Here is a 27,471-nt window from a genome sequence, read left to right on the forward strand (position 1 = left end):
ATAATCACAAGATTCCTCAAAACTGGGAGGGGGCGGCAGGAGAGGGAGAAGCAGAGAGATGGCAGGGTGAGAAGGGCTCATCTGATGTTGCTGGCTTTGAAGACCGAGGAAGGGGCTGCGAGCCAGGGGCGCAGGCGGCCTCAAGAAGCTGGAAAAGACAAGGAAATGGATTTCCCCAGGGCCTCCAGGAGGAACGCAGCCCTGCCAGCACCTTGACTGTAGCCGGTGAGACCCATTTCAGTGAGACCCAGTTCTCGACCTCCAGATCTTAAGGTGGCACGTTGTGTGCTTTAAGCCACTTGGTGTTTGGTAACTTGTCACAGCAGCGGCAGGAGACTCATACGCCTGTGAGACGGGCCATGGGACTCTCACAGGGTCATTTTGAGGGCCCACAGAGATGATCCACTTCACCCAGGGCCTGACTCCAAGGATGAGTGTGACAGACGGCAGTGCTTGGGCTTGTGACTAACAGCATAGACCCCGCAATCCCACCTGAGGCCCCGAGGCCGGCACTTGGCTCCCCTCCCTCGTGTGTGTCCGTCTCTGCTGCCCTCCTCCTCCGCAGACGTCCCTGCCTGGAGCTCACACAGGTTTTCTCTCCTCCTGGTCCCGGCCACTGTCTGCTCCCTGCCAGAGCCCCCACCCCTTGCTGGGTCACACCGAGGACCTGGGCTGGTGGTGGGGAGCGGCGTGGGCCCAGGAAAGGCGAAGTGTGACGGGGGAGCAGAGTGGACTTGGTGGCCGGGGGCGAGGGCAGGAGGAGTGGGCACTGAAGCCCGGGGAGAGGGGCGGGCAGGATGAGGCCAGCCCGCCTCCAGCAGCGCGCTCCCTGGGGCAGCCTCATGATGCCAGGAATCGCTCCGTCTCGCAGCCGGGGAGCCTGGGGCCCTCTGCCGCAGCTGTCCGCTGAGAGCATGGACAGAGGCTAGGGCGGGCTCCTGGCAGAGCGGAATGAGGGCTGGGCCGCTGTTTACACACCCCGTCCCTGGTGTGTGCCCCCGCCCACTCTGCCTCTGCCACCCGGTAGCACTCAGAGCCCCTGTGGGGACGCGGGTCAGACTGTCTCCCCCCACCCCCATCCGTGATTGCTTTGGCGAGCACACCACGTTGTTTGTTCACCGGGAACCCAGCTCCCAGGCCAGTCGGGCTGGCTACCTGAGAGTGGGGCCTGAGAAGTCATCCTCTCACCACCGTATCCTTTTTGTTTTTCACAAGTACCCATTTAAGTGTCTACTTCATAGAAATGGTGTGAGGACCATTCGGCTTAATGCCCAGCGTAAAGTGCTCAGAACGTATCTGGCACGTAGCGAGTCCTCATGTGTTGGGTTTTATTTCATATTTTAGTAAGTATGTGACACTAACAGTTTTTGAGCCTGCTTTGGTTCAGATAGTGGGATCGCAGGAAAGTGGCCCCTTCCCGCTAAAGGAGTGCGGTGCTGGGCATACGGAAAGCTGGCCGTCTGCTGGGTGTACTGTGGTATTTCCCTTTGGGGACTCCATCGTGTGCCCGCTGAGGTTGACACATCAGACTGCAAACGTTGAGAGGGCCAAGTGGGAGAAGAGGAGGAGGCCTGTGCGTGTCAGCGGCTCTTTCAGTAAAGCACACGCAGAACCACAGGTCAAGGAACCCTGGTGGCTTGGCCAGGAGCCACGTAACCATGTTCCCTGCCTAGACGTAGCAACCAAACCCCCTCCTTCAACTTGGCTTTTAAGCTAAAGTTAATAGGACACCATGCAGTCCAGAGACAGCAACAGGACCTGGTCCCAGAGTACCTTCTGAGGCTTCCCGCAAAGGTGGGGTGCTGTGTCCGGGGCTGGGCAAAGGAGGGCCCCAGCTCCATGTCAGCAGACCCTCATTCGTGTCCTGGGCCTTGTGCCCTTCCAGCAGAGCTCCTGAGCTCACAACTAAGCCAGTGAAGCACGGCACGCTGCTGGCGCTCTCCAGCAAGGGGGTGTACGAGGCAAGAGCGTGAACTCTTTAGGGCCGATCTGTCCGCCCTCAGGGACGGATGGCAAGGGTGGAAACAGTGTCACGTGGGGCTGGGAGGCTACTACCGGCATCTAGTGGGTAGAGGCCGTGGATGACGCTGACATTCTGCCACGGGCAGGACGGTCCCCACCACAGAGAACCACGCAGCCCCAAGGTCGGTAGTGCTGCGGTGGTGTAGACGGCTGGGTGCAGAGTGGCCAGGCCACACCCGATCCCCTCCACGCGTGGGGGAGGAGGTGCACGCGTGAGAGGCTGGGGGAGGCCTCCGAGAGCGCTGTGGTCTCTGCTGGGACCCTTCGTCGGGCTGCTGCTCGTCCCTCCACAGGGCCGCGTGGTGACTGCCAGGTGCTGCCCTCAAGACGTGCGGCTGGGTGGTCCGTGGCACTCAGGAGGCTGGACCTGTCCTTCACGCTGCAGCGGCAGAGGGGATGGCTCCCTGGTGCGTGGGCGTGGTGGGCACGGCTGGGACCACACGGTCCTGCCAGCCGCCGTCTCCAGGGGCTGGGCCACGCTCCCCGTCTGCCTCTTCCCATGGAAGGAGTGGAAAGGAGGTTCATCCTCCAGGAAGAAGCCCAGGTGCTGGTCTCGGGCTGAGGTCTCGGGGCGGCAGCAGAGCTGCAGTGGCCGGGCGGGGGGCCGTACTCGCCAGGCACCCCATCCCCAGCAGAGCTCCGTGTCAGCCTCTGGTGGTGCTTCCCTGTGCTCTCTGCGTCCCACCTGGCCCAGCCCGTGTGATGCCCGCGCAGACCCGCGGCACAGGGCCTGTCCTCTGGCTGGGGCGGAAGTAGCACCACGCACACCTGGCAGGGTGGTCCCAGGTCCCTACCCGCCCGCCCGCCCGCCCGCCCGCACGGAGACCGGCGTGGGTGTCTTTGCTGAAGGAATTTATTGTTCGGAACTAACGTTGCTCACAGTTACTTGACAGGGGATACACGGGGTGGGGCTTGTCCGTTTCCGGGACGCCTGCGTGTGTCCCGAGTACAAAAGAGGAAGGCTAACGAGAGGTATTGCTTCCTGGTCCTCCGCTTGTACCGCGGCTTTTGCTGTTAGAGGTGTTTCATTTTTTGTTATGTATTGAAATCCCAGCCTGTGGTAGGGGGTCAATGGAACAGAAGCATTAAAATCTATGCACGACGGGAGAGGCAGCAGGGCGGGCGGGAGAGACGCCAGATGCGAAGTGGACTTGTCCCAGCGAGGGCGCAGCCACACGTGCCTCACGGCCCCTCCGGGAACAGAGAGCACGCTGCCGAGGACGCCGCTACCGTTCTCTCTGTCCTTTGTTGCTTTTTGTTTTGTTTTGTTTTTAATTTTTTTTGTCATTTTAGTAAAAAAAAAAAAACCCTGCAGTGGCCCTGCCATCTTGCATGTGGTGTATAGGCGGCCGGCTCGGGCCTTCCTCCCGTCCCGCACTCGGACACAAAACCAAGATGGCCCCCAGCCCGGGCCTGGCGGAGGGGCCCTGGCCGTGCCCGGCCCCCACAGGACTGGAGTCGCTTCTCCACGGTAACGGCACAGAACCGGGGACGGAGCGAACCGTGCCGTTCTCTAAATATATTTATATGCGTGTGTATAGTAAGAACCGGACTCAAAGCCTAGCCCTGCCCCGTGGTCCGTCCCCCCCACCCCCCGCGGCCAACACCCTTCTCCAAAAACAACCAAGAAAAAAAGTTTATAAAAATATCTTGCAGGAATTCTTTAAAGTTTACAGTAGCTTGCCGGCGCTGCATCGGCCGACTGCCCCCGCGGCCCCAGCACCCCGACCGCTCTGTCCACGGGGCACCTTGGCCCAGACCCCACCCTGCCCAAGACACACACACAGACAGACGGCAGGACGGCGCTGCTGCTGCCCCTTCCCTGAACGGAGAAGTAAAGAAACTCAATAAGTTAAAACAGCAAGTAAATAATACTGATCTCGGCCTGCCCTGGGGCGGGCGGGCGGGCAGGTGGGCAGGTGCTGCGGGGCCCCCGGGGTTTCTTTCCACCTGCAGCCCCCGGGCAGCTGGGGGGTGGGATGCGGCGAGGCAGGTGGGCGGCGCTGAGGTGCATGGACGTGGACGAGGAGGGAGCAGCAGGGAGGGGACGTGCCGAGGAGAGGCCGTGCCGGCCGGGCCAGACGGCTGCTTCACCCCCTTGGGCCTGCCCCGGAGGCCGGCCGGACCCGCCGGGGGCACTGGTCACCGCGCGTCCAGTCGGGTGGGCCCGAGGCGGCCTCCCGTCGGGGCCGGGTCCTCCTCCCCGTGGCCATGCGGAGCTGAAACTGGGCAGAGCTGGCGGGCGAGCAGGGCCTCACTGCCCAGTGGGCGGCAGCAGCAGGAGAGGAGAGAGGGCAGGTCCACGGCAGCTGCCTTCGGTCAGCCGGTGTCCGGTGCAGAGCACGGAGGACGGCCTCGTGGAGATGACATGTTAACTTTTCGGGATAATTCCTGGTATCAGAGCGGAAACAGTGGCGTTGTCAGAGACAGGCAGGGAGAGAGACAGCGAGAGAAAGAGAGAGCGGGCGCGGGCGGCCCAGACGCGGCTGTGGCCCCCGGTGCCCCCTTTCCTTTCCTCCCCGGCTTCACAACAGTCTAGACGGACAGACGGACGCGGCCCCGGGTCCACACCGGGCAGGCGGCGGGCGGGCGAGCGGGCGGCGAGGCGGCCTGGGGGCCACTGTCGGGGCCGTGCAGGGGGAGGGGGCTATGTGTCTAAGGCTGCTCTCGGCGGGCGGCGGGCGGCCCCGTCCTGGCCGTGTCCTTGCCCGCTGGGTACTCGGCGTCCCCTCCAGGGCCGGGGCCAGCGGCCGCGGAGTCCCCGAGTGGGCCGTGGGCACTCCGCTTGGCGGGCGTGCTGGGGGCCTGGGCCGCCTGCCCGTTCTTCTCGTCTGAAAAAAGTTGTTTAATTACGTCAAAGAAGTTACTCAATGGGCTGCCTGGGTGCACAGAACAGAAGACAAAAGAAAAAAAGAAAAGAGAGAAAAGGAGGGAGGGAGGGAAGAGAGAGAACAACAGACGAATGAACGAAAGGCCCGTGAGGGGGTCCGAGCGGGTGAGCGGGGCCGCGGCAGCAAGCAGGGCAGGCGGCCAGTGGGGGCTCGAGGCCTCTGGGCTGCGGGGCGGAAGCTGGGGCCAGTGGGCACCTTCCTCCCTCGCCAGGCCTCCTGAAGGGCCGGCCCTCCCTCCACCTCAGCCTCGGCCTCCCAGTCAGCCCCGCAGCCTGGCCAGCGGGCCGGCCCAGCTCTGGAGACAGATGCGTAAAGGCCAGGGCCGAGCAGGACCCTGGGGCTGGCGGCCGGGGAGGCTGGAGCCAGCAGGCCTGCCACACTCCTCCCCGGAGGCCTGGAGCCCGGCCCCCAGCCAGCCCGGGTGGCACAGCGTGGACACAGAGGTCAGCAGTGGACAGACGGACGGATGGGTGGGTGGACAGGCATGGAGCTGGGGTGTAGGGGGGCTGGGCAGGCAGCCACAGTGGGGGCCCTGGTCCCAGAGGACATGTCTGGAGGGCAAGAAGGACGGGGCAGAAGCGGGGCCCCGCCCCACCCGGGGGCCTGTGCTCACGGTCCAGGTGCGCGACTGGGGTCACCTCAGTTCTACCTCCTAAACCTGGCCCCCACCTGAGCAGGAACGGGCAGGGCCCTCTCCCCGCCAGCTGCGGCAGGGCGAGCGGCTGGCGCACCTGCGGCCAGGCAGCTCAGGGCCTGGGCAGGAGCCGCTCCCCGCCCCCCTCCAGTGGGCAGAGAGGGCATGACGCCAGCCTCCGGCCCAAGGACTAGGGGCCACCCTGACCCCCGGCCAGGGCCCAGACGTGGGACCCTTGCTGGCCTTGGGGCTTGGGCACCCTTTCCTGCTGAGCCTTGGGGTCCCTCCGTGGCCTGCCCTGATCCTAGGGCCAGGCCTGTGCCCGCCCTGGAGGGTGACTGAGGCTGCCTGTGGCAGGGGCTGGGGGGCTGGGCACGGCTGGGTGCCGTGGGGGCCAGCGAGGCCACGTGTGCATGTCCAGGCCCCTCGTGTACACAGGGATCCCAGGACAGCCCCGGGGGGTGGCGGGGCAGCACCCAGCCAGGAGCAGGCTGCAGGGGGTGCAGGGGTGAGCGGTGGGGGTGACAGGCTGGGGGGGCCCAGGTGAGCGTGAGGGGTTCTTACCACATTTGGAAAGCCTCCCCGTCATCATTTCCATACAGTTAGTGGTGTCTGGAGCACAGAACGGAGAGAGGGGGGAGGGAGACGTGTGAAAAAGGCTTCCAGCTCAGACCTCAAGCTGGATGCTGCCTGCAGCCTCGGGCCAGGCCCTGGGGGAGGGGCGGAGCCTGGAGTGGGGTTGAGGAGCTGTGGCCAAGGGGTGGGGCTCAGGTGGGTAGAGCCTGCAGTGGGCGGCTCAGAGAGGACGGGCTCAGCAGAGGGCCAGCCTGGAGTGGGGCCCCTCTCCTGGGCACTGGAGCGTCCAGCCTGGCCCGCCCTCCCTTCTGTCCTCTGGGCCCAGGACGCACGCCTTGGAGCCGAGAGGACCAGGTCCCCGGCTGCGGTCTACGCTGCCACCTCCGTGTCCTCACCCTGGCTCTCTGTGGCTCCCGTGGCCGCAAGGCTCCCATTCGCCCCTCAACTCACGGTGGCACACCCTCTCCCCTCTGCTGGGCTTGGCAGTGTTAGGGCTGGGGGTGGGGAACGCAGCAGAGCCTGGGGTGGAGGGCGGCTGCCTCACGGCCCTCACTGGGGCCTCCCCTCCCTGGGCTGGGTTTGGAGTGGCCACCAGATCTCTCAGCCTGGTGCCCGAGGGGCCCCCGCTTCTGCCCCCTCCTCCAGTGGCTCTAGGACTGAGCTTGCTGGACAGGAGTGTCCAGTATGGCGGGGAGGGTGTTGGGAAAGGCTGACCCCTCGGGGAGGCCTGGGGACGGGGCCAAGGGATGGGCTGGGGTCCCGGAGTGGGCTCCCCAGGCCCAGGGCTCCCTGAAGGAAGGCAGGGGAGATGGGCTTGGCCCAGGGCAGGCACCCAACAGTCTCCAGGGACGGGGATGGGGCCCTGCAGAAGGGCCGTGCCCGCCCTGCTTACTGCTGGGCCTGGGACCTAGAGCAGGGCACGTTCGCCGACAGACAGAATGGTATCCCTTAGGGTGGGACTCTGCCTGGCCAGGAGCAAAGAGGGACCGTGGCGCTGGGCGGGGTGGGTGCTGTCCCCTGGGCGGCACACCAGGCCCCTTGCTTGCCTCCCTGGACAAGCTCTGTCCTTCCCCAGCCTCGGTTTCTCCCTCTGAGCACTGCTCTGCTCCGACGTGGAGGCCTTAAAGGCACCGGCCCCCGGGCCAGCCTGGCTCCCAGGGCCAGGGTGTCGGGGCCCCTCCAGCCCCAACCCACCAATAGGGCAGTGAGGCACACGCTGGGGGAGAAAAGGGGGGCAGGTGAAACACACACGATGGAATGAGGATGGCAGGGGCGGGTGGACGGTGGGGCGGGTCTGGCCTCTAGGACCCTACACAGAAGCACAGACGGCTGGCCACGGCGGGGCTCTGAGAGGTGGGGCTGGGCTGGACCCTGTGCTCCCCAGACCCCACACCCCGACACAGGCCTTGTGGTGAGCTGCCAGCTCCCGCTGAGCGCACGCGCGCCGCTCGCCCTCCCTAACAGCTCATGCACGTGCCCCCGGGGCTCACCCGCACCCACAGGGCTGCAGCCGCTCCCCGCCAGCTGCCGAGCGGCACAGACCCTCAGGCTCCTGGGCCCCTGGCGCCTGCAGGCCTGGGCAGCCCCATTCCTGTGTGGCCCCCCTCTAGGCCCAGCTGGGGAGCCCCTGCTTTGATTGGACCTCAGGGCCCCTGTGTCCTGCCCACCACGGGGAGAGTGGGTGGCGGACAGCCCCTCACATGCCAGCCAGTGTGGGCACCAGGCCCACAGCCCTGGAGAGTGCTACGTGTGGGGGACCCTTGAGGGTGGCAGGGCTCCCAGCAGCACCTTGGTCACTGCTCTGCCGGAGCCTGCTCTCGCTGGCCTGGGGCCAGGCTGCCCTGTGTCCAGCCGTTCGGCTGGGTGCTGGGCCTGCGGGGCCTGTCCAGGGCCGGGAGGTGGCCGCTGGACACACGGGTGGGCACAGGGTGCCTCCTCGGGGCCAGTCTGGCTCTCGCAGAGGACCTGCCCGCAGCCCCTCCCTGCCCCAGCGGCGGGGCTGGACACCTTACCTGCCAGCGTCAGAGGCTACTCTCGTAGCTGGTGGCCACCTTCTGGCCCTTAAGCCCAGCACCCCAGCTTAGTCCCGGAGCTGGCGGGGGGGGGTCTACAGTGGACAAGAGGCGCCTTTCAGTGTGGCGTGCTGGGCCTACCCCCCTGGTGTGCAGAGACGGCCGGCCACCGTGCCGGGAGGGCCCTGCTCCCGGGGGTGCACGCGGAGGGCCCACACCCCATCGCCAGCCCTCAGGGCGGCCCTCACCTGACAAGTGCTGGGCAGAAGGCTGCTCGTGTGTACTCAGCAGCTGGGTCTGAATGGTCTCCACGACCCTCTTGAAGCGGCGGCTCGGGCCTGGGGGAGGTGGGGGGTGGGTGAGGCAGGGGCAGGGCTGGCCCGGAGCCCCGCCCCCGGGAGCCCCCGCCCTCGGCCTCTGCCAGCCGCTCACCTGACAGGAGCGTGAACGTGACGGAGTAGACGCCGTTCTCCTTCTGCGCCGCCCCGCCCTCGGTGTAGGTGATGTCCACCTGGAACTTGACCGGCTTCTGGAACACCGCCGGGCCCCCCGTTGCCTTGTGCTCGGCCCGGAAGCTCGTCTGGGAGATGACGCTGTGGCTGAGGCTGGGGATCTGCGGGCAGTGGGTGGCGTGAGCGCGGCCTCGACTGGAGTCGCCAGAGGAAACCCCAGAGGACAGGGAGCCGGCCGCCGCCCGAGGCCCCAGCAGCACTGGCTCCCCAGGAGCCTCAGCCAGACGGAGCTCCGCACGGGTCACAGATGGGTCGCGACACGGCAGCAGAGCAGGGCTCTAAGGGGCGGGCGGGGAGGCCAGTGGGCAGCTGGAGGCCCCGCAGGCGGCAGCGAAGCCTGGGGCTAGAGCCCGCGCCCCGTATCGAGACAGAGCCCCCGGGGTTAAGGCCCCCGGCACCGCTGACAACAGCGCCCGCCACTCTGCCGGCTCCGCGGTCTGCGGCCCCGGGCGCAGGCGAGGGGCCTCTGCGTGACTGGGCCGCGCAGCGGCCAGGGAAATGTCCGGCAAAACAAACCCAGGAGGCGGTCTTGCCTCAGAGGGGTCGCCCCCAGGACAGGGCTCTGTTGCCTGGGAGAGCACAGTGCTGGCTCGCCGGTTAGAAGGGGCTGAGTTCACATCACGGGGGGAAATCTTGGTGTCCCAGGAGAGGCCTGGGGGGCTCCAGGGAAGGCCCAGACCCGGGGCCCGGAGGAGAAGAGGCTGCAGTGGCAGGGCTGGGGGGACTCAGCGGGGCCAGGGTGCCCACGCCCGGCACAAGGCCGAAGTCCCCACCTGGTGCTGAGCTCTCTCGTTCCTGGAGACCTCTGGGAGGAGTGCCAAGCTGGCCCCCAAGCCCTAAGGGAAACTTCGCCGCGCCCAGGGAGGCAGGGTGGCCAAGTGTGTGGGAGGGGCTGAGGCTGCCACCCCGGCAGGTCCCGCCCATACCGAGGCGGGGTCCCGGGCTTAGGCTGTGGGGATGCCGAGGGACCCCTAACCTGTGATCCCGGGGGGCCCGGCCCAAGGCAGGCCCCACGCAGGGCAGGGCGGGTGAGGCCTCCTGACACGAGTGACTCTGGAAGACACTCTTCAGGGCTTTCTGCCCCACGCACCCGAAGATCCCAGCAAAGACAGATGGAAACCCACCCAAGGCCCAAGCACAGCCCACCTCAAAAGCCACCAGTGGGAGGCGAGGGACTGCAGGAGGCCGGCAGCATGTGGGAGTGGGCAGGGGCACACAGGACACGGAGCCAGCCCTCCAGGACCGTTCTTGAGGCCGTAGGCGCATCCACCAGACCCAGCAGAGCCCCCCCGCCCCCCGTGTCGAGGCCTCAGGTTCCCTCCTCAGAGCCGCCTCGCAGCCGCCCACGCTTCACCCCCGTCTCAGCGAGGTGCCCCCCCCCGAGGCCCGCCCCATCCCGGGCCTGTGCACAGCCCGTCTCCCGGCCACAGTGTGCCTGCTGCCCTGGCCCTGCCCAGGCGGGGCCCCAGGGGCAGCAGCCGCGCGGCGCAAGGCTCACCGACAGGAAGGCGTGGACGATGTCGGCTTTGATGGAGCTCAGCGGCTTGTCCTTGATGACCGCGAAGACCTGTTCCTCCTTCTCCAGGCTGATGAAGTTCCCAAACCAGGACCTTTTGGCGAGCCTGGGGGCGGGGCGGAGGGCTGGGCAGGTCAGGGTACGCTGGCCGAGCCCCGAGCCCCCCCCTCTGGGCTGCGGGCCAGCTTGCTGTCCCAGCCAGACCCTGCCCTGGCCCCGACTCCCCGCCCTGACCCGCCATCCTGACCCTGACCACCCTCCGCCCTGCCCTGACCCTCACCCGACAGCCCTGATGCTAACCACAGAGCCCTCGGCCTTGCGCCTCACCCCTACCACCCCTGCCTGCTCGGGCCTGGGCCGCGCCCACCGGAACCCCACCAGGGAAGAAAGGAGGGTGGGGGTAGGGTGCCCTGTCCTTGAGCCCACCCTGACCCCCACCCTTGCTCCTCTCTGTCGAAGCCACCATGTTTCGGGGTAACTCGCTAAACCGCAATCCTGCAGCTTCCTGGAGAAAAGTGCCCTGCCTGGGGCTGTGTGGGGGGCAGGCCAGGGACCCCTGCACAGGTGTGTACAGGAGAGACAGGGCTGACATGGTGCAGAGGGCCGGGGCTGGGGGCCCCGGGTGCTACCTGCCCCTCCCCGTGGCGGACCACCCTCTGTCCTTGGGGACTGGTAGCTACCTGGCCATCTGCAGCCCCGCTGCCCCAGCCCAGGTCACTCTGGAACACAGCGGTCGCTTCGACCCCTGGGGGCCCAGCCAATGTACGGGGCAGGGCAGGGGCCACCCCAGGGGTCCCGAGGCCGGCAGTGCCCTCCCGCACGAGACCCCTCATCTCACGGGCATCACGTGTACGCCTCCCTGCCCTCTACGCCATCACCCTCCGGTCTCGTCACTCCGCCCTGCTTCTGGGGCCCCCCTTCTCTGCGTCGGGGCCCTGCCCTACGGCGCACACCAGTGTGGGGGAGACCCCTGGCCGGCCCCACCATCCTGCCTCCGGGGTTCAGCCTGTGCGGGCCCCTCCCTCGTGTGGACGAGGCCCGGGACTCGCTCCTGACCAGGAGAATGGGGAGTGGGGGAAGGTGACGGGGGTCGCCTGCGAGCTCAGTCTCTAAAAGGCTGGACTTCCGTCTGGCGAGCGGGTCTCCACCTCTTTTTGACGAAGCCGACGGACGCGGCGGGGACGGACGGATGTGACAGCGAGGCCCATGTGGCCGGGAACCTGAATCCTGCCCGTGACCCCACGAGCTCGGCGAAGGATCCTGCCCCAGCTGGGCCTTGAGATGAGCACCGCTGGCCAACACCCTGAAGCAGGGCCCAGCCGGGCCGTGCACGGGGCCTGACCCCAAGCCACGTGCCGTTGGGAGCGACTGCTGACCGTCGCTGTCACCCAGGCAGCTGTAGTGCGGAGACGGCGAGGGCCCTGCTGGCGGACGCGCCCAACTCAGGCTGGGCCCGGTGTCTTGCTCCGGCGGCGCTGGCAGCGTGAGCCGCGGGGCCTGAGGCGCGGCTGCTGTTTCCTGCCGTGCACCTTGCCTTTTCCTGCCCGTTTCCAGAGCCGGCTCTCCAGCCCGTGGCGATGTGGCGGCAGCAGGCAGCTTGCCGACGGAGGCCGTCCGCTCTTGCGGCTGGAGCCGGCCCCAGAGACCTGACGGAGGCAGAGCCGCGGGGACACACATCCTTCCCGACGCCACGCCGTGCTTGGCCACCTTCGCCTCCTTCCCCACATCCTGCCGTGTCTGTGGCTGCTGGCGTGCTCAGAGCTCTGGGGTGCAGGCCACCCGCACTGCTCACCCCAGCACCGCACTGCGGCCTGAGCCCAGGACGTGGGCCGGGAGGCGGCTCTGAAGCCCGCGGCGAGCGCTTCTGCCCCTCCTCCCTCGATGAACAGACAGAGAAACAGAAAAGCTCCGTGTTGTACTTTGGTGTCTGGTTTGCAAGCAGCCTGGATGAGCCGGGAAGGCCTGTGACAGTTAATTAAGTCTGGGCGTCCACTGGGCCCGTCTGGTAAAGGTTGGGTGTGCTTCTTGAGAGCAACTTTGAGACGTGGTGACGAGCAGACTCTGGACGTGGCGGGCCTTGGAAGGTCCTGAGAGCAAAGGCTGAGGCTCCTGGAGGGGAAGGGATTCTCAGCACTGAGATGGAGAAGCCGCCCTGATTCCCGCCTGCGAAGCCTACGGTCCCCAGACTCGCCAGCCCCACGATCCCACGGGCCGGTTCTGGAACACGCGGACGCACACGCTCCACTGACACGAGGCTGCTGACCGCTGGTGGAGGGAACGTCTCAGGGCGGGCGAACACGTCCTTGGGAGGAGTGGGTGCTGGGGGTGCAGCGGCCCCCCAGGGCCACCCGTCTGCTCCTTCCCATCAGCCACGTGCAGCGGGTGGCGACGCTGGCCGGGGCCCTCAGGAGGGGGACGAGGCCTCCAGGACTCGAGAATGGGCAGGGGAGGCTGCAGGCCACCTGCACGGTGGTGTCAGCTGCTCTGGGTGGCTTTTTTTTTTGAGTTTTCTGATAAACCTAACAATTCTGTTACAAACGTGGCTGCGAGAGCTTCTGATGACAACAGGAAACGGTGACTGAAGGGAGACAAACGGTGGGATCACGGAGATCCCGAAACCCCACACTTCAGGCTGGCTGCCCTTCAGCTCCACCCCCGCCCGCTCCTGCCGTGTCCACAGGCCCCGTGCGGGGTCACGACGACAGGGTAACGGCAGCTTCTCCTGCCGGGCCGAAGGCTGCCGGTGAGGTCACGACAGGGCCCTGCCCGGTGTCCACTCCGCACTTCACGTTCACGAGGCGGTGGGGAGCGAAGGCTGGCGCCTCTCTGGGGTCTTCACCCCGGACACACGGGACTCCTGTCCAGACGTCTGGCTGGGCTGCAGCACTGCCCCGCTGTCGCCTCAAGGCCCTGCTTCCTGCCCTTGCAGGACGGTGAGCCGGGGGCTCGATGCGTCCTGACCTTGGCCAAGGCCACCCTGCCCTGGACACGGTTCCTGCCGGCCACCCCTCCTCACCTCCTCCCTGAGACCCTCCATCCCTACGAGCCGCCAGGTGCCCGGCCACACTGCGGGCTGGGCTCACCCTGGGAAGCCCCAGTCAGCACTGCCCAGCGCCCCTCCCTGGTGGAGGCCCCCCTGCAGGCACCGCATCCCTGGTCACCAAGGGCTGGGGGCCGACACGCTCCCCCATGTGGAGGCCAGGGCTCTCAGCAGGTGTGGACAGTGCTCTCCCCTGCCACCCCCAGTCCCAGGCACCCCCAGGCTGTGGCTTCTGAGCACATCTGGGAAGAGCAGCTCCCTCACGGCCCAGGCCCTGCCCCCCTGGCCTGGCATTCGAGGTGGAGACACAGAGACCCCAGCGCTGAGGGGCCCCAAAGCCCTCAGCGGATCCCCCGGCCTGACACACGGGAAGGTCCGTCACAGACCCCCATGCACTTAGAAGGCGGCGACAGGGCACACTTGACCTCGGGCAGGGCCACTTACTCTGGGGACGACTCCGGGGTCAGGTTGGACATCTCCTCGGGCGTCGGAACTGCACACGGAAAGGACGGGGAGAGTGTGGTGACCACTCCACCCTTCCCCCACCAGGGCGCCTGCGCCGCGGGTGGGGTCTCGGGAGCCATGGCACTGTCTCCAGCGCCCACAGGCACAGGTCAGCTCCCGGCTCCGACGCGGCCGCGGGAGCCTCGGGCCACAGGGAGCTGTCCTGCCTTCTGGTGCTGAAACCGGGCCTCACCGTCTCTGGCCTCCAACCAGCCCTGCTGTCCCGGGATGGACGGCACCGCCCGTCGACCGCGCTGGGTGGCTGGTGGGGCCTGGTGGCCTGGAGGTACCAGTTGACCCTCGAAACCCAGCACACAGGGGCAGGCTGCCTACCACTGCCCCAGCCCCGTGGGCTTCCTCACCACACCCACCCATGCCCGCCCACTGGCCCGCTCTCCTCTGTGGGGCTCAGGCAGCCCGGCCTGAACAGGCCACTGGGCCAAGGGGTCACAATGGAGGCAGGAGGAGTCCCAAGGCCGCACCCGCCGGGCAGGCATCCCTGCACTGTGGGGTCCTTGACACACAGTGGGCAGGCTTGGGGACACGTGGACACTGGGGGTACCTCTCGCCAGCGCTTTCAGGAGGATAAGCCACCAAGGGGGAGGGGAAGACCCTCTGAAGCCGGCCCCTGCCTGCCCCGCTCGCCAGGACGGGCAGTGGTCCTCTGGCCCCCCCCCCCCCGCCACCGGCCCCCCCGAGCCCCGCCCACCCCGCGTGTCCCGCCACACTCACCTTGCAGTTTCCGGCGGTGGAAGCGGGGTGACCCCAGGAAGCTGTTCTTGATGGAGTGGAGCCGTGTCCTCCAGGGCACCCCTCCCACGCTGGGGCTGGACGGCGGCGTGGGGTTGGGCGTGCCGGCCGGGCTCTCCTTGGGTGTGTGCACGGGCGTCCCCTTGGGGGTAGGGAGGGGACTGCCCCTCGGAGAGGGGTGAGGGGTCACCTGTATGGTGGGGACAGATTTGGTGTTGGCTTCAGTCCCGGTGGGTGGGAGCCGGGCAGGGGCCGGCAGGGTGGGTGAGCCCGGGGTCAGGGCCAGCTGGGGGCTGAGGCCTCCCGCAACAAGGGGCCGGGCCTGGGTGCCCGCCGGGAGCGGGTTGGACTTGGTGCCCTGCAGCGGCTTGTCGGTCAGCTTGGCCTTGCTCGGCAAGGTCTGGGTCTTGGGGTTGGGCCGCGGGGCGGCCTGTGGAGGGAGGACGTGTCCGGGCCGCGAGGCGCTCCGGCCGGCTTCGAGCTCCACGGAGGTGGCCGGGGGGCAGGCCACGAAGGGGAGCTCAGGGGGCGGGGGAGGCAAGACAAACTTTCTAACAGGCTACAGGGCAGCGCCGAGGGCAGGAGGGAGAGCGCGCGGGCCCCCGAGAGCCAAGCGGCCCCAGCGCGTGCCCCGCCCGCCCCGCATGCACACACAGCACCCGGGGACCCCAAGGCAGGACCAGCGGGGGCAGGCAGGCGTGGGGGTGGGAGCGTTCGCCACAAAAGAACACACGAGGAAACAAACAAAACAAAACAAAAAACGTGCAGTTAGCGAAGGCAGCCGGAGCCCACAGAGCAGCAGCTGCCACCACGCGGGCGGCCCCAGCAGCAGGCGGGGTTGGGGGGGCCCACCGAGCCGCCCCCCACCCGGGTGCACACTGCCGACGGAGCTGGGGCGGGTTCACTTACCCGGGGGCTGCTGAGTGGGCTGGTGGAGAGGCCTGAGGAAGCGCCGCTGATGGACCTAGACCTGGGGACACAGGTGCAGAGGGCGGCTCAGACCAGGAAGGGGCCACCTGAGGGGACCCTCCAGGAGGCCTGGAGCCCTGGTTGAGAGCCCCGAGGCTGTCCCAGTCTGCGGCACACCTGGCCGTGCCTGGGGCTGTCCTGCTCTCCCCACCCCGCCTCTCACCAGGCCCAGGAGAGCCCACCGCCCCTTGGGGGCCCCATCAGAGCCCCAGTGGTGCAGCTGGAGACCGTGGGACTCCTCTTCCCCCACGCAGAAGGTGCCCTGTGTCCAAGGCCCGAGGCCCCAGGTCCAGGATGGCACGGAGGAGCCCTCGGCAAGGATCTCTCGGGGCCCGGGGTGAGAGGACACAGGGCTTCCCGTGAGCCGATGCCAGCCCCGGTGCCCTGAGGCAGCCCAGCTGAACCCCGAGCCTGAGCTGTCACAGGCCCCGAGTCCTGCACTCCGCCCGGCGCCTCACACCCTGCCGTTCGGGCCACCAGCCGGCACCAGCCCAGCCCCTCCAGGCCCACGGCCCTCCCCTTGCTCACACCACAGACACCTGGGACGGGCGTCGGCAGGGACGCGGACTCGGTCCACCCGGCCCCATCTGGCCTGCAGACCTGGCCTGGGCCTGGCCAGAGAGGCCACCGGCCCAGCGTGCCCAGCGGAGACACGCATGTAGCCGCCGCCCCCTCAGGGCAGGAACTGGACACCTCTCGGGGCAGGGCCAGGCCGGCGGGGCCTCGCTCCACCACCCCGCGTGGCCTCGGGGGAAAGGAAACGCCCGCTCACCCCTGGGCGCCGGCACCTGCCATCCTTAGAGCAAGGAAACCGGAGGGGTCGAGGCAGCCACAGAAGAGAAGAGGACAGAAAAGAGTGAAGGGCGTCCACACCGCCCACCCGCCAGCCCGGCCACACTGCCCACACCGCAGCTGGCCCCTGGGCCTCGGGCCGGAGCTGAGCCCATGCTGGCCGGTCCCCCAGCACCTGTGGGCCGGGGCCCCATGGCGATGACCCTCCGACTCCCACCCCGCGAGCTGACACAGCCCGGAGCTGGGGGGCAGCGCTGACCCTCTCAGCACCCCTGACCCAGCCTTCCCGAGTCCAGGACTGCCCTCAGAGCCGGGCCCGAAGCTTCCAGATGCTGAGAACGGGGCTGGGGGGCTGGTCGGTGCCAGCTGGCGCCCACCCCAGCGGCCACAAGCCAGCCGTGAGCTTGCTGCCCGGCACAAGGAGAGCGGAGCAGCAGGAGAGAGAGGGGAGCCGCGTGCACGCCCTCCTGTCTAACCAGGCGCTCCCCGGAAACTGAGCTGAGGAAGGACGGCGCCAGCACGAGCAGCCAGGGCGCGGAGCAGAGCGGGCGAGGCGCAGGCAGGTGCGGGGGGAGGCAGAGGGGGCCCGGGGGCGAGCGAGGTCCCGCCACTGTCACCGCCGGGCAGGAGGCCCTGCCGGGGCGGGGCTGGGGCTCTGGAAGACCAGACCCTGTGCAGAGACCCCTGGGACCGGCACACCTCCTGCCCCTTCCTAAGGAGCCTGCAGCCGCCTGGGGCTGCCACGTCTACTCTGGCCCTTGCGGGAGGTGGGCCAGCGTGGGCTGGGGGAGGGGAGCTTAACGAGGGCCACGGAGGCCCACTGACCACAGGGCGAGGGCCGGCCGGAAGGGACCTCACAGCCTGCAGCCCAGGGGCCCAGGGCAGGCAGAGTCTCTGGGTCTCCCGGCCCCTCTCGGGGCCGGCCACGGGCCTCATCCCAGCAGCCCCGCTCCTCATTCTGGGCCTCAGCCTAGCCTGACCCGGGCCCTTCCCCGGCTCGCTGGAAGGTTCCCTTGCCAAAGAGGAGAGGGCCAGATGCACCTCAGGCCCAGCCCTGCCACCAGGCCCGCCGCTGTCTTTGGGACTGGGGGGGCGGGGGATGGGTGGGCAGGGTGTATACCTGTCTTCTTTGCTGAATTGGGGGTGGGCTTCAGCGATATCCAGGCTTTTACTGAACATTGCTTTACTACAGCGGGAACAAAGCGAGAAAAGAGAGTTACTGACGCAGCCCCAGCAGGCGGTCCAGGAGGCCAGACCTCCACACGGCTCCGAGCTGGGCGCCACCCACCTGGCCCCAGGCCAGGGCGCACAGACGTGAGGGGCGGGGTCAGGCAGGAGAGCACCAGGGCCACAGCACACCCGGCCCGCAGGGTGGCCTGGCCGGGCCTTGGAGAATGCCTAGCACCGCCGCCAGCCCCGGGACCCCTCCAGCCCCAGCGGGTGTGGCCTGTTGTGGTAACAAGTGGCCAAGCCAGAGAGGAGGCAGAGCCTGAGAAGCAGCAGCGGGAGGGGAAGTGCCAGGGAAAGGACGGCTCACATCTGAGCCCACCCCACCACCCCCGGGCACCCCCGGCCCCCGAGGCGCCCAGGCCGGGAAGGCAAAGCAGAAGCCGCGACAGGGGGCCTCCCACGCCCAGCCCCTGCCCCTGTGCCTGCGCCTGCCCAGGCGGCTGCGGGGTGTGGGTGGCTGGTGCCGGGAGGGCTGGCGAGCCTTCAAGCTGCCCTGCAGGTGTTGGACCGGAAGCCAGGACAAGGCTCGGGAAAGGTGGGCTGGGGAGAGGTGACCTCTCCCCGGGCCGCTGGAGGGAGAGGTGCACCCCCAGCGAGCGGGACACAAGACACAATCAGGGCAGGACCACGGCCAGCAGAGACCTTCCCGCTGCTCATCCCCCCACCCAGTGCACAGAGCCCGCGGCGGGTGGGCCACGCGGCCTGGAGGCCTGGAAGGCCCCGGAGGCCAGGAGCCCAGGTCAGAGGCTGAGCCAGCCTGCTTCCCCGGGGAGGGCCTGGCACCACCACGGGGCTGTGGCCTGTGAGCTGGGCAGCCAGTTGAATCCTGATGGTGGGGCCCAGTAGCCCTGCGGGTCCTCGGAGGCCTGGCCCAAGGGGCTGTCCCCAGATGGCTGAAGCCCCTGCCCGGGCAGGAAAGCTTGGTCTCGCCCAGCCAGCCCCGAGTCGGCAGAGGCTCTGCAGGACCTGGGTGCCCTTCCTTCCTCCAGAGGGCACTCTGTTTGGACAGCCCAGACCTGCTCCTCACCCACCGCCCTGCCCCCGAATTCCACGTCCCTGAGCCCTGCACTGCCACAGGTGACCCAGACGTGGGCTCAGCGTCCATCGGGGATAAGCCTAATGGGCTGCAGCTCTGGACACAGCTTCACCTCTGAGCAGCCGGGCTCAGCTCGCTGAGGTCCGGCTCAGCCGAGCTCAGCTTAGATCTGCTCAGTTTAATCCGCTCCAGCCCAGCCCAGCCCAGTCCTGTCCAGGATGGCCTGACCCAGCCCAGTTTAACCCAGGCCAACAAAGCAAAGCCCTGCCCAGCTCAGCCCAGCCCAGCCCAGCCCAGCGTACTCCAGTCCAGCTCAGCTCAGCCAGTCCAGCCCAGCTCAGCCCAGCCCAGATCTGCCCTGCCCAGGGCAGTCTAGCCCAGCTCCGCTCAGAGCAGCCAGTGCAGCCCATGCAGCCCAGCCCCAGGGCCGGGGGTGCAGAGAAGAGCCAGGCCGGGCCCAGCACAGCCCGTGAGGGGCCCCGTCGCTGACTGGGCCGGGGCACCAGGAGGCAGAGCGCTGGGCCCTCCCAGGAGGCACGCACCTCTGGCCGTGCTGGGCCATCTCAATGGCCCGCCGCGCAGGCACCGGGGAGCCGCCGTCCGTCACGCTCAGCACCTCCATGGACTTGCGCTCAGGCCGCCGCTTGCCGTGCCGGTTCAGCATTGGGGAGTCCACGCGCTTCCGGGGAGGGTCTGTGTGCAGATGGGGGTCAGGGCCGGGCAGCCTGGAGGGGGCAGCGTGGGCCGGGCCACCCAGGGACCTTATACCTATCTCGTTCCTGGGCGGCAGGTCCTCGTCCTCGTGGCTCGGATACCTTTCTTTCCGGTCCAGGAGGAGGAAATAAATCATCTTCTCCTGGTTCTCCCTGCAGCGGGCGAGAGGCGCCAGGAAGGGTGGATGGGGGTTCCCGGAGGGCGGTGTTCCCACCCACAGACTCCACCACGGCCCCGCCCCGGCGCGGCTCCCAGACGCACTCCTCGGACAGCAGGTCCTGCAGCAGCTTGTTGCGGTCCCGGAAGCAGCCCAGCGAGTGCATGCTGTCCAGGACGTCGGGGTCGATGTCCTCCAGACTGGGCAGCGAGCGGATCTGCACCTTGCGGGGGATGGGCTGCTCCGGCTCGGGCTCGTTCTTGCCTCCTCTGTGGGTGACAGGGCACCGCCACCACCAGTCACTCACCTCTGGCCCAGCCCGAGGCCCCTCCGCGCCCCCTCCTGGGGCCCCGAATCCTGCTGCCTTCCCTGTGCTCAGCCCCTGTACGCTCCTGCATCCTGCACGTGCCCAGCGCAGGCCGGCCCAGAGGCCCCAAGAGCCGGCCGGGTGGCCCGAGGCTGCAGGCAAGCCTGCGCTGCCCCCCCCCCTTCCCTAGCAGGCCCTCCAGGCCACAGCGCGGGCAAAGCGGGCGATGAGGGGAGGAAAAGCTACTTACATATACCAAATGTGTTTCTGAATGTGCTCTAGCTACAAGGAAAGAGAAACAGGGAGTTAGTACGCGGAAGGAGCAGAGGCCACGTTAGGAGGCCATGAAGGAGCAAGGAGGTGGGGGCCTGAGTGTGGAGAGAGCAGGAGAATGGGGGAGGGGAGGAGGGAGGGAGGAGGACCCGGGGGTAGGGAGAGCCTGGAGGCGGGGGAGGGGCTGGGGGACCACGGAGAGCGGGGAGAGCGCGGGGCCCCAGGCTAGCACCCCTGACCCTGCCTATCTCAAGTGGAAGAGAAAACGCCACCCTAGAGACAGCAGAGAGCTGGGGAGAGTGGGGGCTGCAGGCACGGCAGAGGGAGTGAGTGGGGGGTGGGAAGCAGGAGCCCCCGGGGCTCAGGGCGGGAGGCCTGAGGGAGGACAGCAGGGGCAAGCAGCCAGGGCTCAGCCCACCCGTGCGGGAGGCGCTGGGTGCAGGTGTCAGCAGGAGGCTGGGGCTAGCCCCGCCCTCCACCCTGACTGGGGGGCTTGCCTGGGGAGGCGGCCTCTTGGGCAGTCCTGCTGCCCCTTCCCCGGGACACCTGACATCCTGGCACGAGCCGAGCCCAGAGGAGGCCAGAGACGGCTGGCTGGGGCTTCCCTCAGACCCCGGCCCCCCCAGGCCACCGGAGCCGGTCATGAGGAGTCGGTCATGAGGCCCCGACAGCCGGAGTGGCTCCGCGCTCCTGGACCGCGCGGCGCGCGGACGGCCCTGCGCACGTTCACGCCGGGCGCGCGCCCGCGGCCTCCACCCCGCGCCCCTGCGCCCAGCTGCGAGCTCGGGGGGGGACGCACCGTGAGGCGCCGCGCGGCGTCCACCTCGATCATGCCGCGCAGCAGGCTCTGGCAGTCGGGCGGGATGAAGTGCGGCATGTGGAACACGCCCCGCTTCACCTTCTCCAGCAGCTGCCGCAGGTTGTCGTCGTCGAAGGGCAGCGCCCCCTGCCGGCGGGACCGGGTCACCGCGGGGGCGGACCGACGGCGGGGGCGGGGCGGGGCGGGGCGGGGCGGGGGCGGGGGGAGCCTCACCACAAGCAGGGCGAACAGAATCACGCCGCAGCTCCACACGTCTGCCTTGCGGCCATCGTACTTCTCTCCCTGCGGACAGCACTGGGGTTGGTGCGGGCGCAGGGCCGGGGTCTTTCCGGGGATCGAGGGGCCCAAGGGGAGCGTCTGGGAGGAGCTGGCCCCTGGGCGGCGCCAAGGACAGGAGGCCAGGCCCCGGCCTGGGGGTCCACGATCTCCGGGGCAGGGAGGCCCCCTAGGCGGGACAGGGACCAGGGCGGGGGCGCGTGGTGGGTTGGCTACTTACCCGGATCACCTCCGGGCAGGCATAGTGGGGGGACCTGGAGGCAAAGGCAGCAGTCAGGGCAGGAGACTCCGTACCCACCGCGCGCCCAGCCGTCCCGCCCCCTGCGCTTCTGGACCGGCCCCAGGACCGCAGCAGGTGGAGACGGAGGGGTCCTCCCCGCTCCCCCGCTGCTCCCCCCCCCCCACCGCAAACTCTGCCTGGGACGGATGCCCCACTGTGGGATCCTCAGGCCCACCAGGAGGCCCCAGGGCTTTGGTGCCGATTCCCTCACAACCTAATCCCCCTGCCTGCTCCTGGGGGAGGCCCAGGCCTGGGACCCAGGGGCCCACCTGCCCTGCCCAAGGAGATGGTCACCAGAGGCTGGACCGTGAGGCACCCCCATGAGAGTGCTTGCAGCCAGGAAGCTGGCACGCCAGCCTCACTCCCAAGTACGGCAGGGGGCTCCCAGGGCAAGACCGGCCTTTCTGAGCCTGGCCACAGAGCCGAGGGATGTAATGGGCCAGGCGGGTCGCCTGCAGCCCCTTACTGCACCGGGGAGACGGTGCCAGGAGCAGAGCCGGGGCCCTGCCTCCAGCCCAGGCTGTGGGGTGCTGGGGGGCCCTGGGGCTGCGGGGCCACCTGGCTGTGCAGCCGCGGGGCCAGGCTGTGGGCGGGGCAGCAGCCCCTGGCCTATGGAGAAGCGGCAGCCGGTCCGGGGCTCAGCTCACCCGCAGCTCGTCTCCAGCAGGCTGTCGCCAACCTGCAGCGACGCCATCCCGAAGTCCGCGATCCGGATGTTATTCTTCTCGTCCAGCAGAAGGTTTTCTGGTTTCAGATCCCTGTGGCTGGGAAGGAAGGCGGGATTGAGGCTGACAGGGGTGGGAGCTGCCGCCCCTCCCGAAACCCCGCCCTCACAACAGGAGGCCAACGGCAGCGCTGCCTGGTGATGTCACCAGCAGCCAATCGGAAGTCTCCTACGGGGCAGACGGCTTCAAGGTGGCAGGATAGGACAGGGACTCTGCCAGCAAGGGCCAAGTTCTGCTTTGCTCCCTGAGGTCGCGTTCCCCTTCGCTGCTCCCACCACCACACCTACTCTGGGCCGAGGCCAACCTGGAGCCCCCAGACCGAGGGTGCCCTGACCCCAGGACCCCTGAAAAAACCAAGGAGACTTGGGTGGGCACCTGGCAGAAAGCTTTCTGATGCCTCTGGGCTGGGGGGCCAGTAGAGGATACACTGCCTGATCCAGGGGGAACGGGGGGAATGCAAGAGTGGGGGGAGGCACACCTGCAGGGACGGGGGCTAGCTGGTGGGGGACAGGGCACCTGGAGGGGCGGGGGACGCACCATATGGAGTGACTGTGGCAGAAGTCTAGCGCAGAGATGATCTGCCGGAAGAACTTTCTAGCCTCTTTGGGGGTCAGCCGCCCCTTCTTGACAAGGTAGTCGAAGAGCTCCCCACCAGACACGTGTTCTAGCACCAGGTATCTGCGGGGGGACGGGTGGGCGTCGGGTGGGCGCACCCAGCCAGGGCACCGCTGCCCAGAGGCGGTGGGCCACCATCCCATCCCGGCGCCATCCTCCACCACATCCCGGCACTGGGCACCCTCAGCGGGTGGGGTCCCCGCCCGCCTCCAGGGAAGCAGGTCCAGAGGAGCAGGGCCACACTGGGCCCCAAGACGAGAGGGGCACTGCAGTTGCTGACCTTCTTGCGAGCCTGAGGCTTGGCCCTTCCAGGCCCTCCCTGGCCACCCCGGGCTGGGCTCCCAGAGGAGCGGGGGGACACATCAGACACTCAGGCCCTCAGGGAGCCCTGGCCAGCAGGGCAGACCACAAAAAGGCATGGGTGGGGGACGGGGCACAGCTGGTCTCGGAAGATGGGGGGCGGGTGTGGGACGAGGGACTGGGTGGGTGTGGCCAGGAGGCAGGTGGTGAACGCCCCCAGCTTTCCTCAACACGGCTGGGGTGATGCCGGAGGGTAGGGGTGAGCTGCTGGAGGCGTGGGCTTCCCATGGCGCCCCGGGTTCCACGGGGACCCCACGCCCCTCTGCGGTGAGCAGTGGGCTGTGTCCAAGCTGAGCCTCCCTGGAGTGGAATCTGAGGGGCTGGTTTCTAGGGGTGGGCGGGGGGGTGGTCCAAGACACGTGGACACGGATGCCTGCGGGCCTCAGGGGAGCTGGGCCTGGAGGGCTGAGCACAGGCCCCGAGGAGCCCCTGGTGGGAGCCAGGGAGGGGTGGTTCTGGTGGGCCGCGGTGGCTTGGGGAGGGGAGGTGCGTGACAGGGGACGTGCGGGACCAGGGCTGGTGAGGATGAGGGTGTGGGCCTCGGGGGGCTGTATCAGGAGCTGGTCTTGCAGGAATGGAGGGGCTGGAGCGGGCGGGGGGGCAGCCTGTCTGCAGAGAGGAGGGGTTGGGGGGAGGAAACGGCTGGAGACACAGGGTGGCGACACTGGGTGGGGTTCGAGCAGAGGAGGGGCCAGTCCCAGGGGACCTGCCCTGCTCCTGAGCGGGAAGCCACAGCACAGGCCCAGCGGTGCCCCAACCTCGGTGGCAGAGGTCCCCTGCCCGCTCCCCTGCCTCCAGGCTCCCTGGGCTGCCTTGGGAACCCCGGGAGGGCGCTGGGCCCACCAGCACCAAGGCCGGCCACTGGCCACCATGCTCCCGGCATCCTGTCACCCCGCCTCTGCTCGGCTGTGCCCCCGCCTGGCCTGCTGTCCGGGCCCCTCCCTGCTTCCTGCCCCTCCTGGGGGCCTCTCCCCCTGCCTGGCACCCCCACCAGTATCTGAACAGAAGGAGGCAGTGTGACCGGTCTCCTGTGTGCAGAGGTGGGCAAGGCCTGCCCAGCACCCACCCATACCCCAAATTCATGGATGTCATCAAGACACTGCCAGGTGGGTCCCCACGTGGGCCTGTGGCCCTCACGGCGGTCCCAATGGCGGCTTCAGCTCACCAATGTCGGGGGCCCGGGACCACCACCTGCTTCCCACCCCCAATCCCGTGGCAACCGAGGCCCTGCTCTTCCCAGGGCCCCCATGGGGGGGCGGCTCTTGTCATCCCATCTGCAGTTAAACACTCAGAGTTGGGCATTCATGCAGCGCTGGGTCCCCGGCTGGCGCAGGAAGAGAGGGAGGCCCGAGAGCAGGCGCTGCTTGTCGGAGGGGCTGGGGCTGAACCCGGGCCCCCTGCTCCCCCAGGGCCACTTCCTGCCCCCACCTCCCCTGCCCGGGACAGCGCTGCAGGGGCTAAGGCCAGCCTGCATCAGGGGCCCAGTCAGGGCTGGGCTCGAGGCCTTGAGGGCCCCTGGGGCAGTGGGCCTGCGGGGACCGTGCCAGGCCAGCCCCCTGCCCACACCCCCTCGCCCAGCTGCCCGTCCCAAGGAACGCTCTGGCAGAACCCCTCCCTGAGGGATGCGGCCCAGCAGCCAGGCCTTTCCTACGGCCACACACGGGGCAGCGGCAAAGCTGACTCCCCCGAGGGGACCCTGTGAGCAGCCACCCACATCCCCAGGGAAGCTCGCGGAGGCCACACAGCGGGGGACGTGGGGGGCTGCCCACGCGGGGAAACGTCTGCCAGCCTCAGTGGCCTCGGTGGTGACAGGAGGTCAGCCACGCTCAGCATCCCGACAGCAGGCTGGGTGAGGGGCCTGGGTGGCGACAGTGCGGTCGGCCGGCCTGGGGACCCCACCCACGTGAGGGAGCACACAGGGGCTCCAAGGGGCTTGGCACGGGGTCCGTGGGAGCCCCCAGCAGAGCGGCAGGGTCCTGAGGCTCGCTGGGGCTGGGAGAAAGGGCCTGAGGTGCTCCTGCCCCTCGACAACCCTCTCCCCCGAGTCTGCTCCCCACAAGGCCCCATCCTCAAGCCAGTGGCTCTGCAAGTCCCCGCTGGCCAGCCCTGGACCCGGTCAAGGAGCAGTGACCGCCATGGCCTGTCCTGCAGAGCCCCTCCCGGGACGGCCCCCCTCTGCCCCCCGGCTCTCCGGACCCAGCAATACCTACAAATATTTTTTGTTTTCATAGACGTCGTGCAGCTTGAGGACATGGGGGTGCTCGATCAGCTTCAGGATGGCGATCTCCCGCTCCACCTGCGGGGAAGGGGGCGCCGTCACGGCAGGCCGGGCTCATCCCCCCACCCGTGCGCCGCCCACCCGCCCGTCCAGGCTGTGGGGTCACAGAGCCCCCAGGATGCTGGGCCCCTGGGGCAGGTCCAGCCTCGCACTGGCATCTCTACCCCGTGGGCCGCCTCCTTGCCCTCCCCCAGCTGCGCTCGGTCCCTGCCAGGCCTCCGGGGGGGGCCCGGTTACACCCCCGGGTCCACTTCCACTGAGATAGCTCCTGTCTCCCCACTCAGATATCTTGTGGCATCTTGACCTTAGCGCCCCAAACTGACACGTAAGACCCCGCCCCCAAGCCGGGCGCTGGCCAAGGCAGGATGGGAATCTGCCAAGCCGCCACCAGCACGGCCCACACCCCATCCAAACAACCGCCACCTCCCCTTAAAACCAGCCCGTGGCGCATCCCCCAGGGTTCCCCAGCTGGGCCCACCCGGTCCCCCCCTGCCCCCACCGGCCAGAGGGGTCCTCACTGTGTCACTGGCCGGCGCCCACCACGGCCCACCTGCTTTCCTGCCCCCCCTCTGCCCCTCACCCCTGCCCGCTGAGAGGACAGCCGTTCGGAGAGACGAGCAGACAGACGGGGAACAGAGCCTGGGCAGCCCCTCCCCGCTGAGTGTCTGGTCCCACCCGGGAGTCCTCCAGTTGCATGGGGTCTGCTTCAGTCCCTAAGGGGACCGGACTCCACCAGGGCTGGGGGGATGCTGAGGTGGGGGGAGCGGGGAGGAAGAGGGGCTGCGAGGCCTCCTGGGACCCCGCACTTCCTCTTCTCCCTCAGAGACAGGGGTCTCCTGATTCTAACAGGGGAAACTGAGGCCAGCCAGCCCTCTCAACAGATGGGGCAGCAGGAACCCCCTTCCCAGGCAGCTCGCCTGCAGCCTGGCTCCACCCCACCCACTGGGCCTCCCCACCTCCCCGGGCCGCCCCCAAGCTCACCTTCATCAGTACAGACTCGCTGAGCTTCTCGCGGTTGACGATCTTGACAGCCACCTTCTGGCACGTGACACAGTGAATCCCCAGCTTCACGAGGCCTGGGGGCGAGGGGAGCCCTCAGACCCCGTCCGGCCACCGCCCAGGCCTGACCAGCAGGGCCCCTCCCGCACCCAAGCCCGGCCCCTCACTCAGCACCGGGATCCTGTGCCCCTGCCCCCGAGCCTGTCTTGGGCCAACCCCAGGCCAACGTCTGCCCTCCCACGCTCCCTGGTCGCTGGCCAGAGGCTGTCCCCAGTGTGGTCACTCTGACCCACGCCACATACTGGCCCTCTGCCCCTCCAGCTTGGGCCTCACTCCCCGGCCAGCGACACCTGGAGTCCCTCCCCCAGACCTCGGCCAGAGCTCAGCCCCTCGGCAGGGGAGCCAGGGTGCCCTCAGGTCCCACAGGCCCCTCCCCCACCCGTCACCCTCTTCTTGGCCTTCGGACCCCTGGACAAGGTGCCCCCGACACCTGTGTCCAGCTCCCTGCTCTCCCCAGGACACCAGCACAGGCCCAAGGCCCCTCCCCCGGCAGCTGCGGCCCCGCAGCCCGCCTCCTTGCATCTCCCGCGGGACAGGACACTCCGCCGATTCACCTCTGCTGTCGTCACCACGCTGCAGGGAGCCGCGGTCCTGGTCACTGCCCCCTGGCCTCCTGGCCTCCGCTGGACCTTCTGTGGCCTCAGACCGAGATGCCCTGCACCCTCCCCTCCCAAGCCTGGGCCCGACCTGGACGTTCCCCGAGGTGGCCTGTGTTCCCCGATGGGCACGGAGGTGACCACCATAGTTCGGGCCACCCCTGGCATTCGGGCGCCTGGATGCAGCGTAGGACGGCCTGCTCCCCACGGCACTGCAGCCTGGGTTTTGAGGGATGTGGAGCGCTGGACGCCCCTCGGTTTCATTCACACTTTGCCGACTCTGCTGCTGCTGCTTTAGTTACGACCTTGACACAGCCTCACGGTTCCGACCACTCGGGTTTGCACTTGCCCCTTTTTAGGCTGCTGAAGGGTGGCTCTTACCAATTTGCAAAGCCCTTTGTACGCGAAATGAATTCTCTGCCATGTGCATCGAAAACACGTTCCCCTAAGGGGCACGTCTCTTTATCAGGCCTTCGGGGCCACGAGCGGTCACACCCTCCCAGCAGTGTCGCCTCCTCCTCCTTCCT

The 27,471-nt window shown here is 68.3% G+C and overlaps 1 protein-coding gene across 3 annotated transcripts in view; it reads right to left on the reverse strand.

Moving 5' to 3' along the window:
• Window positions 1–4,393: 4,393 nt before the first annotated feature.
• BRSK2 (BR serine/threonine kinase 2) overlaps window positions 4,394–27,471 on the reverse strand; it is a 63,000-nt gene continuing 39,922 nt past the window's right edge. The window contains exons 2-20 of one of the 3 annotated variants that reach the window (XM_065883292.1): window positions 26,271–26,365; window positions 25,222–25,307; window positions 22,574–22,714; window positions 21,959–22,075; window positions 21,252–21,285; window positions 20,969–21,037; window positions 20,735–20,881; window positions 19,913–19,944; window positions 19,460–19,624; window positions 19,253–19,350; window positions 19,027–19,177; window positions 15,367–15,427; window positions 14,440–14,647; window positions 13,648–13,696; window positions 10,146–10,269; window positions 8,568–8,748; window positions 8,384–8,473; window positions 6,112–6,159; window positions 4,394–4,413 (exon numbers count right to left, since the gene is read on the reverse strand). In XM_065883292.1, the coding sequence (XP_065739364.1) occupies window positions 4,394–4,413; window positions 6,112–6,159; window positions 8,384–8,473; window positions 8,568–8,748; window positions 10,146–10,269; window positions 13,648–13,696; window positions 14,440–14,647; window positions 15,367–15,427; window positions 19,027–19,177; window positions 19,253–19,350; window positions 19,460–19,624; window positions 19,913–19,944; window positions 20,735–20,881; window positions 20,969–21,037; window positions 21,252–21,285; window positions 21,959–22,075; window positions 22,574–22,714; window positions 25,222–25,307; window positions 26,271–26,365 (1,916 nt within the window). Of the gene's footprint in view, window positions 4,414–4,677; window positions 4,902–6,111; window positions 6,160–8,144; window positions 8,231–8,383; window positions 8,474–8,567; window positions 8,749–10,145; window positions 10,270–13,647; window positions 13,697–14,439; window positions 14,648–15,366; window positions 15,428–19,026; window positions 19,178–19,252; window positions 19,351–19,459; window positions 19,625–19,912; window positions 19,945–20,734; window positions 20,882–20,968; window positions 21,038–21,251; window positions 21,286–21,958; window positions 22,076–22,573; window positions 22,715–25,221; window positions 25,308–26,270; window positions 26,366–27,471 lie in introns of those variants that run through there. The other 2 variants (XM_065883289.1, XM_065883291.1) reach the window with 2 other exon arrangements.

This window comes from Phocoena phocoena, chromosome 8 (genome assembly GCF_963924675.1).
Source record: "Phocoena phocoena chromosome 8, mPhoPho1.1, whole genome shotgun sequence".
NCBI lineage: Eukaryota > Metazoa > Chordata > Mammalia > Artiodactyla > Phocoenidae > Phocoena > Phocoena phocoena.